The 17,650-nt window shown below is 31.4% G+C and overlaps 1 protein-coding gene across 4 annotated transcripts in view; it reads right to left on the reverse strand.

Annotated features, from left to right (window-relative positions):
- LOC118180445 (uncharacterized) overlaps positions 1-17,650 on the reverse strand; it is a 131,010-nt gene that overhangs the window by 94,651 nt on the left and 18,709 nt on the right. For all 4 annotated transcript variants that reach the window (XR_004756665.2, XM_035349544.2, XM_035349548.2 and 1 more), the window contains exons 5-6: positions 10,186-10,324; positions 2,671-2,796 (exon numbers count right to left, since the gene is read on the reverse strand). Coding sequence is in view for 3 of the 4 variants with exons in the window: in XM_035349544.2 (XP_035205435.1) it covers positions 2,671-2,796; positions 10,186-10,324 (265 nt within the window). In the remaining variant the exon portion in view is untranslated. The remainder of the gene's footprint in view (positions 1-2,670; positions 2,797-10,185; positions 10,325-17,650) is intronic.

A 17,650-nucleotide genomic window follows, 5' to 3' on the forward strand; every position in this document is an offset into this window, starting at 1 on the left:
TAACAAAAAGCAAAAATGTAAGTACTTTTGAAATTTTCCTTCATTAAGTATGTAAAAAACATTGGGAGAATTTTTCATTTTTTATTCTCCATTATTTTTTTAAGTATTATTGATAATCATTCAGTAGAATTTATAGAGGTAATATGAGTAACATTGAAATATTTTGCAAGGAGACATCTGAATAATGTCTTCCTGATGACATGCAAGCAAATAAAAGAGAAGCTCTATAAATAAAAAATGAAGCAACATCAAAAGTCTCTAAGAACATAAAATTTGAAGGAGACATATTCTAGTGCATTATGCATTAACAAACAAAGACTTGATGAGACCTTTTGAGACTTAATTTAAAATCAAAATACAAAAAATGTGAATCAAATGCTTTCATTTAAATACAAGTTACCTTTTATAAATGGAAGAGTTTTATGCATTTTGGCTTTCATATAATTAAGCAGAATATTAGAATCTTCTATTTTTACATTCACAGTGTTAAAAAAGCATTAAATTTTGCAACTAGCCATCCAATTATTTAATTACTGCATACAAGACCTAATGCAGAAGGCTAAAACTATTTTATGGTAAATTTGACTGCAGGCTTATTTTACTTTAAGCATAAAATAACACACACTGATATTTTTTTAGGTCTATTAAATTACTGTTGAATTATTTTGTTAGTATTTAATTCTTTATATTTAAAGCAAAGAATCAAAAATTTTAAAAATAATGATGATGATAAAATATAGCTTAAGGATCTTTTCAAAGAACATCTATATTTCCAAATAATAAAAAGCAGTTGATGTAGCTTTTATCTCAACGACATTAAAAATAACTTTCACATCTGAAATATACTAATAAATATAAACTGTATAAAAATATTCATATGCAATTTACAGTACCCGAGGTTACTTATGTTTAAAGAAGTGTATAAAGATTTTTATAAACAAGATGAATATACTTCTTTCAATTTTCAGAAAACTACAGGGCTGTGGAGTTGGTAGGGAAAATGACCGACTCCAACTCTGACTCCTGGAATTTTAATAACTCCAACTTCGACTCGTCCATATGTATGTAAACATATAAACATGGGTACAGTTTATTTTTTTAATATAAAAGAAGTAGTAGATGCTACAGATAAAAATTGATGCATAGCAAAATTTTTATATTAATTAGCATTTATTATGAAATGGAAAAACTGGCATTAGAAATTTCTAAGAAACAGCAAAACTTCGGCAAGATCTTCTTTGTTAGAGGACCATAGATCCGATTTGATAAACTTCAAAATTGAAAAGAGTCTTTCCACATTGACTTGAGTAGAAGAGCTGTTACTGTTACGGCTACTTCCTTTAACTTTTCAGGATAGATTTTTGTAAGTTATAAAAAAAGTGTCTTGCAAGAGCAATCATATTTATCTGTTTTTTCAAAGGCTATGTATAAATCTTGTTTGTATTTTTTCATTTTTATATCTAAAGGCTCTTGGTTCTTTATTTTCATTCGCTTTGCCTTAGCCATTTCAATATTATCCAAATATTTCTCAAAATCTAATTCATCAGTGGAAGATGATGATAGAGACTCAGTTGCAATGTCTTCAGTTTGACTGTCCTGATTCAAATACTCCAGTTGTTCTGAGAATAATTTCATTCTTAATGAAAGTTCATAGATGGCTTTCTTTGCCTTTTTAATTTGTTTGTCATCCAACAAATTCGGCGTTTTGGATCTACATTGATTGAACCCAGCGCGATCTTATTGTCTAGCAAACTAGTTTCTCTTTTCTTTATTGAAGAAATGATTCCTTCTGCAATAAAACCTCTATTTCAGAAAGAACAAACATCGCATTCTTCCACTATTGCCTCTTGTTAATTCTTCAGATTGTAGCTTTATAGTGGCTATATACGGTATAGAAAGAAGAGTTTCCAATTCTGCAAGATCATTCCACAGTTTTTCTGTTAGTGAAACATTAAGGTTATCTACATTTTCTAACATTCTCGTCTCCTGTTAATTCTTCAGATTGTAGCTTTTTTGTGGCTATATACGGTGCTGAAAGAAGGATTTCGAGTTCTGCAAGATCATTCCACAGTCTTTCTGTTAGTGAAATATTAGGGTTATTCACATCTTCTGAAAAAGTTCTTAATCCTAACGACCACTATATCACCAAATATGTACTTCTCCATTGTGATGCTCCTTTTCCTGCTCGCTTCCTAAGAATGGCATCAGTTTTGGGAGTTCTTGCTGCTTACCTCAATTCACCAATGAGATTAGTAACTAAATGAATCAGTTTCATCAATAATGGCAAATATCACATTCATCCTGCTTCCTTATATTTATTTACTAATATGTCAATAAAATAGAAAATAGTAACTATTTATCATTGTGTATAGTCCATAAATAAAAATATTAACTCAATTTGTCATTAATTTTTTTTCAATTCACTTAAATTTTATTTCAAATTCAAACTGTTCAACAAAAGCTGGAGTCGGAGTGGACGTGTTTTTTAGCAACTCCAACTCCTTTTACCCAAAAATCTACCCGACACCGATTCCAACTCCGCAGGCCTGGTTTTAACTCCATCTTTGAACCATAAGTTTTTACTAATTTTATTCATTTTATTCTAGTTTCTTTTTTACTCACAGAGACAAACTGTACAACATTTGAAGCAAATGTGAATATAAATCTTACCACATGGAGTATATACAGCTTTAGATTCAGCTTGAAGAACTCTCTTCTTCATACTATTAAGGAGAAGAGATGATGAAAATCGATTTAAGAATGTAACATTTGATTGCTGAATCCTGCTTCTGCTATCTGAAAATTATAATTAATTTTTTTCTGGTATTAATGCTGGAAGAAGTGGAAAAAATATTATTTTACTAAACGTTATGAATAAACATATTTATGCATATATACATTACATTATCAAACGATAAATTTATTACAATAAATTGTTTATAAACATACAGTTAATTATTATATAATAAACTTCAGAATAACTAATAATATCTAAACTTTCTTCACTTAAAATTGCAGAATAATCAGGAAGAAATGCAAGTACTTTCTCTTACATAATCAGGTCATTCCTTGTATTAGCAAATCCTTAATTGTCTAATTTTACATTTGCATATTTCTCTTTCTGTTTCATTCATGGGCATCAAAATTAAATTTATATCTATAGCATCATATTTATTTCCTTCTTGGTATGGCTATTTCAACAAATTTTTTGTTTCAGAGTTATTATTTTCTTGATACTTTACAAAAGTATAAATTGAGGTATCTAAAGCATTTTGGAGCTGAAAAAACAATTGTTGAATTGCACAAAATGCTGCAGCTTTCACTGATACGCTGCATAGAAATTTGAGTTGAATTTTTTTTTTTTTTTTTTTTTTAATTTTACAGAAATATGTGCTATAAAATTGACACCTTTTAAACTGAAAAAGCTATATCATCTTAACACAAAACAGCACAAAACTATAATTTGCTTGGTAAAATTCAAGGTTAAAAAATAGAATTTTTTTTTTTTTTTTTTTTTTTTTTGGAGGGAAACAAATAGAGAGAGAGGCAGTACCCCCTTCCAAAATGGCAGGCTTTAGCCGTTTATAGGGGTTAGCTGCTATTAAGGCCAGAAGCAGTGATCTCTTTATTATGTAGGCACCTAATAGGTAGACCACTGTTGCCACCACTGATAAATTTCTTTCATAGGCCTATGAAAAGATGGACAAATTACATTCATGCCTTTTCTGGGATTTGAACCTGGGTCCTTTTTGATCAGTCAGAGTCACTAAACACTTTCTCATCAGGGCGGCTAAGGTACGTATATGAAAAAATAGTAGATATGCCAATGGAAAATTCATTTTGAAAACAAAGCTCAGGTCCATTTTTGCTTAATGCATTCTATAATTACAAATGACAAAAAATTAAAGAACATAAATGGATTTATGTTAGATGCAAAGAATTAGGGGAAAAGATAAACTGTGAGAAACACACTGAAAGTTCTTGGAAGTATGATGTATGCAAAATGTTTTTTTACAAAACATTCTTTTATGTTTTGGATTTCGAATAATGGAACACAAAGTAAAGGCCTTTTGCAGGGCCACAAAATGGCTCTTTTCTGGACCACAGAATTTAAAAAAGGAGAAAACTTGCATCATCATAAAAATATATACTGAACCCAAATAGGCATATATACACAGACATGTTAATGCATGCAAATATGTACTCTTGCAAGCACGTAATGTGTAAAAATATTTATTAAATACCCATATTTTAATATAATTATATTTCCATATGTCTACCTGCAAATTTACATAAGTGATATACGCACATGTACATTTACCTATACTATAAGCAGAAATAATAATAAACATATGCAACTAAATAAATAGAACATGAAAGAATAATGATATTTATAATGAATATTCATATCACTGTAGAAAATGATACAATAAATAAAACAAAAGGAGCACAAATTTTGATTTATTCCTCACACAGACAGGATCAAACTAACAATCAACAAATACAAACATAGCCATTATTTTTGTGAAAGGTAAAATAAAGAAAAATTAAAACAAACAACAACAAAAAAAAAAAAAAAAAAAAAAGAGCAATTTAATTAAAGAGTAATGAATTAACATGCAAAAAAAAGAGGTACTCAAAGTGAAACCTTAATCCTCTGTTTAAGCATTAAAAATAAGAAATTCCTGAAGAAGTTACATTAAAGAATTCTATTTTTATTACATTCACGAACAAACAATAGGGTAAGTGGTTGAATATAGCAAAACATACAAGTGATCTGCTTGAGGGAACGGGCGATTTCTGGGAAAATTTTTCAATGGAAACTGGCTCGTGTTTAAATTACATGTGACAATAGTATTATATGTCTTTTGTTTAGCAGAATCAACTTTTTATTCTTTACCAAAAGCCAGAAATATTTACATACTTTGGAAAATTTATAATAAAATATCTACTGTTTATGCAGCAATTTTGCTGTTATTTAAAATTTTAAGAATTACTTTTAATCCACTTATTCCTTCATGTAAACATAAAAGAAACACACAAAATCACAGTTGTGATCATATTAAAACCAGGGTGAGTTGGTGAAGCTACATTAGTCAATAACTTTCATTTATCTTGAATATGAAGTACTGACAGAACTTGAAAATATCATTTGTTTTTCAAACAGGCTAATTTTTGCATAACATGCTTATAAAATATACAAAAATAAAAAAAATCCAAATTCTTGAAAATGTTTTGCATGATAATAATTCATTAGGGAAAGAAGCATTTAATAATTAATTTCCCAATCCAAATTTCATATGTAGCTAAAGTTTCTTTGAAAATTATCAAATTTTTAATGCCGTGCCTTCACCAATTAATGAGATTTTAAAAATGGAAATGTATTGATTAAAAATATTTATTAAGAACTCCAGTGTGAAAAAGAAAATGTAATTTAATACTGAAATTTTTAATGGAACAATATAGTTCAAAATCGCCACAACAGTGGTGAAAATGAAATTAACTTAAAACAATATTTCCATCTATGTACAGGGGTTAGTGAGCCTGACTGCCTTAGTGATGGGCCCAGTTTCGAATACCAGAGAAGGCATGGTTGTAAATGCCTGTTCCTTCATAGGAGGCATGGTGGGCACCTATTAGGTGCTTCCATAATGAAATGGCCACCACTTCCAGCCCTTATAGTGGTGCAAACTTTATGGCTATTAAATAAAGTGCTGTCATTTAAAAAAAAAAAAAATTCCATCTATATAGTTAAAATGACAAAATAAAATACTATATAGTTAAAATGAAAAAAAATATTAGGTACAACATTTCAATAATAAACTCTTATTATTGCATAAATAACTTTCACAGTAGATCAGTTTTCCTGTCGTCATATGAACCAAGTAAATCACTGACCATAAACCTGTCTGAATTTCAGAATCCATTTATAAAGTGGCTAATTGATACTCCTTGTTAGGAAGTAGAAACAGACATTTGAAAGACATCTGAAACCTTCGCAGCATATTGTCCCTTAATAGATGAGGGCAGGTGGAAAAACTGCTGTGAATCTCAAATGGTAAATCAGGCATTTCAGTAATTTAAGCATATAGGTTTGTGAAGGCTCTGCCATCTAAGAGTTTAAAGGAAAGGAACTAAAAGGTAAAAGGAATATAAATTATTCACTAGCATAAGAGAAAATATACATCATAGCAGCACATGTGCAATAGCATGCTGAGAAATAATGAATTGAATATGCTCTCTTGTAAGTGTTCAACAGATGACCTGCGACCACCTAGCTATCAGGATTGATAAATTTCTTTCATAGCAGAAAAAAACATAGGAAAAACTACAGAAAAAAACCCGCCAGAAGAAATAGGTTTCTTCTACTAAATTGGTAGAAACTAGCTTTTAAAAGTGTTCCATGTTTACATTATTTTATTTATATTTTAGTCATATATTAGCATATGCATTTCTAATTTAAATTTAGAATCTAATTTTAAATTAGTTTCTTAAATTATATTAGAAACATTTATTTTCTATATAATTTAAGAAACCTAATCTGTGTGCTTGCTTGGGAATATATATGCGAATGTGCACGCAAACGCATATGTATGTTTGTATGTATGCATGTATTTTTTGTACAATCACAGTGAGATATCTTTCACATCTGTGAATTTACACACGACAGTGAAATTAATTTCTGTTCATACCAGTATCAAAAATAGAAAAAAGAAAGAGTAGAAAATAAGACTGAAATAAAAAAGAAATGAAATTACAAATCTGAATCCATATGAACACAAAAAGAATGTAAACGAATTGAGTTCTGTCTCCCTCTCTTTTTTTTTTTTTTTTCTTTTTCTGTCGCATGCAATAACCTATTTTGAAATTTTGGTGATGATTAATAAAATTTAAAAGAGGGAAAAATTTGAAAATTTTCTATTAATCCTACTGAACTTTAATCTGAACTACATTAAATAGTTCATGTGTTTTTTTCTGAAATTTTATCCTCATGATAGATAATACCAGTGTAAAATAAAATTTTAGAAAGACTTTATTCTTAGCAGTTTTAGGTAGTTTCTTCAGTGGGAGAGAAAATCAGTTGGAAGAAATTGATTTTTTTTTTTTTTTTTTTTTTTTTACTTTCTTAGTGGTAGTATATTTATTTTATTCATATATAACAAAGCTGTATTACTAATCAATTTAAATATGAGGTTTTAACGAAAGTTTCCCCACCACCACAAACATCGTTTTCGCAAACAGTTTGGATTGGCGCATTTTGTCAAACGATTTTTGCCATTTGAAAGAAGGAAACTTGCTTCAGAACACTATGCTTTGAAATTTGTAAAAATATACAGTTATCATTCAGTAAAAGGTATCTGAAATGGAACTATCATGCTACCAGATTAGAACCATGATTTACATACAGTTCTGATGCAAAAGTCAGCTACGGAATGTCACCAAATCATGAGTACACCTTTAGGTACTAATGCTGTATCATATGACACTGTGAGGGTTCGGTACCAAAAGTTCAAAAACAAGGACTATGACATTCAAGAAACAGAGTGCTCTGGCTGGCGTACTGATGTTGATGAGGCATGCCTGCGAGAGCTTGTGGAAAAAGATCAGTTGAAAGAGAGCTTCCTAAGGAGTTAGATGTTAGTGTCATGTCTATTAAACACGCTATGCATTGCAGAAATTTGACATACAAGTTCAATCACTAGATGAGCTGCATGAGCTGACTCAAGCAGATAAGGTCAGACCTGTTCGAGCCTGCACTGATCTGTCCGAATATCAGTGAAAGGGCAGAATTATGAACCAGAATAGACTTGTGATGAAAAGTGGATTTACTTCAATAACACAGGCCAAAAAGGGTTGACATGCATCCGATGAGACCATTGGCAGAGTCATAAAAGCAAAATTTGACGAACAAAAAGATCATGCTTTCTATCTGGTGGGATTCCCATGGTATTACCTACAAAGAGTATCTAGAAAAATGCAAAACCCTTAACAGTATGGTGTACAGCAAGATGCTAGTCCGTGTTGACACTGCTATCAAGGAAAAACGTCGAACTGAGTTCTGGCATAAGAAGGTAATGTTCCATCAAGATAATGCAAGACCACATGTGTCTGCATTCACCGGCCACGCTCTGTACAGATTTGAATGGGATCTTTTGGCACACCCACCATATAGCCCGGTTATAGCTCCTTTGGACTTCTACCTTTTTTCACACCTGCACCTACATCTTGCTGGTGCTATCTTACACTCTGCACATGACGTCTGAAAAGACGATCTGTTTTTGGACCCATGGCCACCAAGTTTCTCAACCAAAGAGTCTCAAAAACTACCAAAACGTTGGCAAAAAATCATGGATTTGGGTGGTGATTACTACCCACACTTAAGTACTGCTTTCATGTTTTTTCCCTAACTTTATTAAGAACGTTTTCTGGTGGAAATCTTATGTTACAACCAAATATTTATGTTTTATGCATTTACACTTGATTATCTCATATGAAATAATAAAATTTTACTCTTGATAAATAATTTTCTTTTACATAAAATAAGAATTTTGATGGCAGTGTATATTGCTGTAATTGCATATATTTGATATTAAAAGAAAAATAATAAAAGTGAAATAAATAAACAAAAACACATACATAAAATAACAAAATCTGAAAGGTTTCAGATTTTAACAGTTTCCCAAAAGGGTTTATTAAAATTTTTTTATGCTCTCGCTGAGCTTGTAGTCTACAAACCTGCTGTTACACTCACTCCAACTAACCCATCCCCCCTTTTAGCTTTATTATTAAGCATCATTTTCTTCACACTTATGCCATACACAATTCAACAACAAAATTAGAAAAATTTTAAAAGCAGGATAACAGAGAACACTGAGAATTCTTGATGCAGTATTAAGTGTTGGCATACCTTTTTCTGTTTTTTTCAATCTTTTCTCAGTTCATCGTATTAATGTTCAGTTTTCTTACTAAGATGGCTTTTTTATTATTAATGTTTTGTGTGCTTACTTTTTTTTATTAACTATCACATTCTTGGTGCTTACCCCACATAAAATTCCCTTCAACAGCAAAATCACAAAATATTTAAAAACAGCATAGGTTGAGAATTTCCAACAGACAGTCTTTGTGCTGCAGATAATTTTTTTTTCATACAGTGTTGCCACTGCTGGCTTTGAAATCATCGAGTTTGCTAATAAAAAATTTGCTAAAGTATAACAAAATATGAAGCAGAAAATAAAACAAAGTCGGGCTTTCAGGAGCCCATGGTTGGATGTAGGATAACGTTATTCAAAATTTGATGGCTCTAGGTACTGTTGTTTTTTCCACATTGCGGAAAAAACATACATATATTCACGCAGATTCATTTTTATTTGATTCCTTTAAATATCACACAGGGTGATAATATTTAGTGGCAACATTTTGAAAAGTGATACAAGGTATTTCAGTATTTTGATCACTTTAATAACAGTGCATAACCATGTGCATTGTATTTCTTAAGTTTTAACAAACATCATACATTTTCTGTTCAACTCAATGTTAAAATACACACTTTGCTTAGCAGTGCATATTTTAACATATTTGCTTAGCAGTGAAAGAAACTGTGTAATTGCTGCGGGAACATTGCATCTCTTTTTACAAAATTGAGCTGGAACACATTATGCAATGGTTACAAAATTTCTACCAGATCAAAAGAATCAAAAATTTGCTTGTAAATTTATTGACTGTTTGCAAGATAAATTAAAAAATGCATAATAAAAATAAATAATAGTATATATGTAAATAAATAATTTAGCATAATTATAAAGATATTATTCTTTTTCTTAAAAAAATCACCAAATTAGACTAAAGTGGTTATGCAAATATGTAAATAACTTAAAGACTTCATAATTGGAGTTTTGCAGTCCAAAAAACCCAACCAATGTATAATATATTACATCATTATGTTATCAAAATTTCAACTAAATTTCATGTCTCATTTATGCCCTCCTTTTTTCATGCACACACACAAAAAAGATAGTTTTTGGAAAATAGCACATCATCATTAAATAACTGTAGATAAAAACTGAGCTGAATACTAGGATAATAGACAAATAACATTTTTAATACAAAATTGTATCTTCCTTTTTATTATGCAAAAATAATAAAACACGCTATGAATATATACACACATAAAAATATTAAACTTACAATTGGGATCCCCATCCGTAATAAATTCTGCATGATCATCTTGCAAACTTGATGAATATACAGATGAATTTTTTTTAACACTATCCAAAATAAATGATTTTCCAACAGATTTAGGTCTGTTTTGTGCAGCAGGTAATTCCTAAAACAAGGAATGGAAATGTTTTTATTCTTTAATTAAATATGTGAACATTAGAGAATATTACAGTAATACTGAAATTAGATAGCTCATTATGAAGCACAGCTTTCCAATACATACAGATGTACAAAAATTACACTCAGATATGATGCCCACTAATAGAAATTAATGAAAAAATATTATCAAATACATTAAAAAGGAAACATTGTTGCATGCATGCAATATTGTTCAAACCTCACTCTTCATACAAGGTGGCACATTTCTATCACCTATTTTGAAAATAAAATACTCGGCTCTACAGGCTATGCAACTCCAAATATTTTACTTGACCTCTTTTGCTACATTTGCATTTTTACACTCATGCCATGCAGACTTTACTAATGTACTTTGTGCGTATTTAGTACAGTTATTTGGCATGTATGTAAATGGGAAAGTGTAGCAAAACAATTTTGAATATTTAACTATTTTATGGCTAATTAAAATTTTCTTTAAATGAAATTGGAATATAACATCCTTCTAAACTGTATTTGCAAAAATATTTACATTACTAGAAAATAAAAAAAAAAAAAATAATAAATAATAATTAAATAAAGTAAAAAATTTGGAAGACTTCCAGATTTTATATTACGCCTAAAGGAGCATTTTTTGTTTAACATTTTGTGTGCTACAATCATTTATTAAATATCATATCCTTCGCACTTAAACCATAAAATTCCATTCAACAACAACATCACAAAATATTAAAAAAAGCATATCCTTACAATTTCTCATACACAATCTTGAGCACTGGAGATAAAAATGTTACCATTGCTTGCTTTGAAATTGTTTTTGAGCCTCTTAATCAAAAACTCATAAATGCTTTACAAAATACAAAATAGATAATAAAACGAATTCCAAATTTGGGCTTCTAGATGCCCATATTCACTCCTCATTGCAAGAAGTTAGATAGTGCACAAACATTGACCAATGAAAATCTGGTCAGAAAAAACTGCACGCTCTGGTAGACATGTAAGGTTTCCAACGCATTACGATGATTAATTACATGCCATTCATTAATGTCATTTCATATACATTTTACGTATATATTTCCCTTTCAAATTTGTATACATTGCATGCACACTGAAATTTTTCTTATTGTTATTGCATACTGTAAACTATATTATAACTATATTATTAATGGGGAAGGAGTGATGTAGTATCTCATATATAATATTATCTTTGTTGTTGAGAAGTTTAGTTATTCTAGAATGGCAACAAATATAGATAACAATAAAAAGTTTGCTGCTTGATGTTTGTAATTCTAAATGTTTTTTCCTTTATTACTGTGAATTAAAATATTCCTAATCCATTCTGGAATAATAATTTAATTTATTAAATTTTGTCATGTATTGACTATGCGTAGGATCAATGAGAAGACAAATAACATGCTTCCCCACTTTATATTGAAACTCCTCTATGTTTTGCATAGGAAATGGGTTTTCACTTATAGTTTGAAGGCCTCAATTCCTTATAAATATGAGGTTGCTTTCTTTCAACATCCAGTTTTAACCAGATGTTGTGGGATCCTACTTCATATTTAATTGCTCCATGAAACACTACATGGAAAAATTTGATCAGTCGCTCAAGCAATTCTTTTGTACCCTATCTAAAATGTCTCCAGTAATCTGCAGTACCAATCCTATAAAGCAACTTTTCTATTTTCAGGTTCCTTTGAATAGGGCATGCTGCAGCTGTTCAACTTTTGCACCAGTTTCAAAAATTATTCCCACTACATTTATGTGTTTTATGTATTTCTGCAACTTGTTTTGATGAAGATGTTTAACTGATTCATTGGGTAAGCTCACCAAAAATGAATGTGGAGATACCTTTTTTCAATTATTTATACAGGTTCTGTCTATTTGAAGCAAAGTTTTTATTTGTTGAAAATGGTTATAATACAAACCTAATCTCCTATATCAAATTCTCTTTCTGTGCATCTCAAATTGTGATAACAAACATACTTCTGCTGGTTATTTTCCAAATTTTTTTAGGGAATATTTCCACCTCCTGTAAGCTATTTCTAAGCGAAATTCCATTACTGATTCTCCAGCTCCTTGCAGTAACACTGCTTCATCTACCTAACTTGATATAAGTATCTCCAAAAGTTCAACTGGTACTTGACCAAACATTTACCAAAATGGTGACTCCAGTAGTCGAGTTCGGTATCTCCCTATACCTCATAATAAATATAGTGTATGTCCATAGTAACTGTTTATAACAGCTTCCTCTCTGCTTACTTATTCACGTAATGCAAACACTGATTTCCTTGTTCTGATCCATTTTCCATCAGCCTGTATGACTATGGATAACCCGGCGTAGAAAATTTTAAAGGCTCCCTTGTTGACTCAAAATCTCTTTCATTAGCTTTAAAATTCATCCCATAATCCAAGGCAATCATTCCTGGAATTCCAGTTCATACAAAAATATCAATAAAGGTGTCATAGGCAACCTTCACGATCACCACTTTAAGTGGTACCAGGCCATCTATGTACCTCTGTTGATAACTACACAAAACTCAGACTGGTGCCCTCATAAGTATTTTGGTTACATCAGCCATAAAATGTTCATGTTTACAACTTGAGAAGAAAGTTCTGACCTCTTTATTGCTGTAATGGGTGCTCCTTCCTTCACTGCTATCTTTCTTTGGAGCTGGCATTCCTTGGAAGCTGCACACCCCTTCCAGAACTCATATTCCAATACTTCCCACCAAAATAACATTTTTATCATCTTCATCGCCTTTTTCGCTGCATAAAACTCCTTTTGCAAGTTTTCATGAGCCAACTTCCTAATTTCTTTCCTATGACATTCAGGAACCACTAATTGACCACGCTTCACATACAGTTTACAATGCAGCTGTGTCACAATGCAGAGCAAAACCTTATAGTCACTTCACGCAAGTATGATTTCCTAACATGGATGAAGTTAACATTTCTAAATAGCCAATCATAATTTCAGAGCCAGCTCAATTTACCACTTTGAAACACTTTCTGCTTTTTGCTATTTTAATTTGCTCCATATCTTCTAGCACCACATTCCTATCCATTTCAACATCACAAAATTTAACCACATACTTCTTTGTGTAGTACTTTGCTATTATTACCATTCATCATTTTTAATTTTTAGTGGTTATTTTTTGTAGTTTTTATTCTGACTAAATCCTATGGACTGCGACATTGTGACTCGTCCTCTGAGTCTGGTTCCAGTTGATGAAACTTATTGTAACAGGAAACTTCCAAACACTCCTTTGGAGTTTATATTTACATTTTTATTGTTACTACACACACATAAAATAAAACACACAATTTTTACATGACACTATGCACAAATACATTTTTTTTTCTGCCATCATCTTATGCATGGCATCCAAGCTGGTCATGCTCCCACTGTCCTGCAGTTATACTCAACTCACCAGTTCTCATGAATGGTTTTCCAGTCACTATGTCACATTTTCCACAAGTTTTTGATTAGGTTGAAGAAAACATTCTTGAATTGGTTATTTGCTTAAAGATAACTTTACAGATGCCTTAATGGAACATTTTCTAAAGGAATTTGTCCTTACATTGGTTCTCTATACATTACAATTCTTATTAATGAAATACATAAGCAAATGGTACTTTTCTTTATCATAATTACCTCTAACTCACATGGCAACTATTCGCATAATGATTCTTCAAGCAACCATGTTCATAAAAATCCTTCAGTCAAGCAATGTTGCCATTTTCCTCATACATTGTTTTTTGATGTGTTCCAGCAGCTTTAATAAACAAATCATGATATTTTATGCCTTACTCAATTTTAAAATAAAATATACACTTGTGGAATTTGCCAGTGGTGGATGAAAGTGACGTAAAATTTCTTCAGGAACAGAATTTTGAAGCAAACTCTCTAAAGGGAGGAATGATGAAATTAGTTTTGTAGATAGCTGGTGCTACCGAGGTTTCAGCAATGTTGTCTTTGCAATTCTGATTTTTTTAAGCAAAAATAAATCACTGTGTATGCAAGAAACAAAATAGCATAAAAAATACAGTGATTTTGGAGACAAATAAGTATTTTATTTTTTTAACATATCACATAATCCTTATTTAAAAATTAAAATTTTTATTTTAAATTGATAAAGTATGTTAATTTTTCATATGTTGATAATGCTTGCCAACTTACAATAATTCCCAATACTTCAGAATGTTTTCGTAAAAAGCTGCGAAAACAACCAATATGCACTTGATAAGTAACTTTTACTTCTCATCTGTAAAAAATTGCCATATTGTACCCATGTGGTTGCATAACTACCAACAAACTATTAAATATTCTTAACCTGAAATAAGTAAGTACAAAGTGAATTTCACATGCATATTTTCTTTTTTATTTTGTGTTAAAGATGAAATTACAAATTGGCGCACTAAAAATAACAAATTTTTTTACACAGTAATTTTATGTAAATATACTTTCTGTCAATATCTTCACAATTTAGTTTACAAATTATAGTGTATATATATATACACCATAACTATACATATTATATGTACTGATTTAGAACTACTAGGAAGTAATATCCGTATATATGCAGAGAATGCTGCATCCTATTCAGAGAATGTTGACTGGAAAAGTTCAATTAGTTACAGGTTAGTACAGTGATTCTCAACCTTTTAAAAGCTGCTGCTCCCCCTAAGGAGTAAAAAATTTTTCAACGCTCTCATGTGCAAATCCTGTAATTTAAGGTGTGGGAAAGAGGGCTCCCTGAATTATAAAAGTTATTAAAATTTTAAAAGTTAATTTTAATTTGTTTAACTCTTAAAAATTTAATTCTTTTCAGTAGACTTACACACCAAATTTGTTTGCTTAACTTGATAGTTTTGCCCTGGAAGGCAATTGCATTCCTTTGGTTAAAACTGAAATGACTAATATAGAATAATTCTTAAATGCTCTTTCATGTTTAAAAAAATTCTTTATTCTTAGTTAAATAATTAAAATAACAACACAAATACATTAAATGAGTAACATCAAATAAAAAATCAAGTATGATCATTAGGATGTTTGTGCTTGATGTTTCAGAGCCAGTTTCTGAACATTCGGTTCAATATATTTAGTGAGATAACGGTGCAAGTCCTTGCTTTCCACGATTTGGAGTTGACTTTTCTTTTTTGTAATTAGATCAGTCACAGCACTGAATCCTCGCTCAACAATGTAGAAGGAAGAGAAGGCAATTAAAATTTTTTTGATGATAGTCCACAATTTTGGGTACAGGCAAATGCCAAACTTTGAAGCCAAAATTCTGTGAGATCACCATTTTAGAAGCTGGTTTTCAAAGATTCATTATCTGAACATTCAACTAGTTCCTCCTGAATCTGAACCTCTGCTTTCTCAATATTTATAAAAGGGTTTATGATCCATTGAGGGACTTCCAGGGACAAAACCTCCACAAAACGCTCAGCAAAGTCCTTGTGCAAAGACTCAAGATGTTGACAGTAAACTTTGTTTCACTGAACGGGATTTCAATGCTGTTGTGCAGATCCGACAAGATCAGACACTGGCTGAATTCATTGCAACCAAAATTCTGCTTTAAGTGAGTTTTTTTTAGGAAAGCAGAAATAACAGATTCTGTTGTGATCAAATTCAGCTCTTTGTCTTGAAGCTGCAAATTAATTCCATTGAATTTTGCGAATAAATCGGTCATGTAAGCAACATCAATCTTAGCAACAACCTTGTAGCAATCTGTCTTTCAGAGCTACATCTTCCTCTCTGAGGAACTCAGATACGAAGCTGAAAAGATTCCAGAACATACCCACCTTTAGGTGCCTTCGGAAGCCAGCGAATCTCAGTGTGTAAAAGCAAGCAACTGAATTCTTCATCGTTGTCCTTACACAGCTGCTCGAATAATTGATAGTTGAGAACATTACTGAAAATTTTGTTCACAGTAGAGATGACATACTGTAATGACTGATGTACATGGTTCACTGAGGTTTTTTGCAACTAAATGCTGCCTATGAATCATGCAGTGGATAATTAAAACCTCTTCCTTCAAATGCTTCCTCTTGCGATGACAACTTGCCATTGCAGGAGCTCCATTGGTGGCAGCAGGCATAATGTTCGCAAGAGGAATATTTTTTTCTTTAAAATAATCTTTGACAGTGTTAAAAATAACAGGTGATCAAAAAGTCAGTATAAATTTGAAAACTTAGTAAATTATGGAATAATGTAGATAGAGAGGTAAAAATTGACACACATACTTAGAATGACATGGGGTTTTATTAGAAAAGCAATAATTAGAAAAGTAATAATCTGATCAGAAAAGCAATAATTAGCATAACAAATTAAGACAAAGCAAAGATGATGTTCTTTACAGGAAATGCTCAATATGTTCACCGTCATTCCTCAGCAATAGCTGTAGTCGAGGAATAATGTTATGAACAGCACTGGAAAGCATATTCGGAGTTATGGTTAGGCATTGGTGTCGGATGTTGTCTATCAGCATCTCTAGAGATGTCGGTCAATTATGACTTCAGGTAACCCAAAGCCAATAATCACACGGACTGAGGTCTGGTGACCTGGGAATCCAAGCATGACGAAAGTGGCGGCTGAGCACACGATCATCACCAAACGACACGCGCAAGAGGTCTTTCATATAGGGGTGAGCAATATGGGGTGGAGCGCCATCCTGCATAAAAATCGTACGTTCCAGCAGTTGTTTAGCAGAAAGGCTGAGGACGATGCGATTCTGTAACATATCGGCGTACCTCTCACCCGTCACGGTAGCAGTTACAAAACCAGAATCACGCATTTCCTCGAAGAAAAAAGGCCCGATAACAGTAGATGTGGTAAATCCAACCCATACTTTTGAACTTTTTTTTTTTTTTTTGGTTCTAATAAAACCCCATGTCATTCTAAATATGTGTGTCAATTTTTACCTCTCTATCTACATTATTCCATGATTTATTAAGTTTTCAAATTTATACTGACTTTTTAATCACCCGGTACATTCACTTTAAGTATCTGCAATCAACTTTTTCCAAAAAGCATCTCTTGAATAATTTTTCCTTCCTTCACAAACCGGACATATGCTAACATTAAAGCCTCATTAGTACTTGACAAGATTGCTTCATCAACCTGAAGATAAAATTTGGTGAGTTTCAAAAGTTTGCATTAGGAAGCTTTATCTTCAGCCATCTCATCAATTCGTCATCATACTGTATCATTGCTTAATTGGGCATTATTTTATAATATTGGGTGTGGCTGTATAGTGTAAAACTGTTTCTAAAACTTCCTCGGCAGCCGGCAGTATCAACTCTTCCCGAT

This window comes from Stegodyphus dumicola, chromosome 4, assembly GCF_044657685.1.
Source record: "Stegodyphus dumicola isolate Sdum_Otavi_A_Nest chromosome 4, ASM4465768v1".
Lineage (NCBI taxonomy): Eukaryota > Metazoa > Arthropoda > Arachnida > Araneae > Eresidae > Stegodyphus > Stegodyphus dumicola.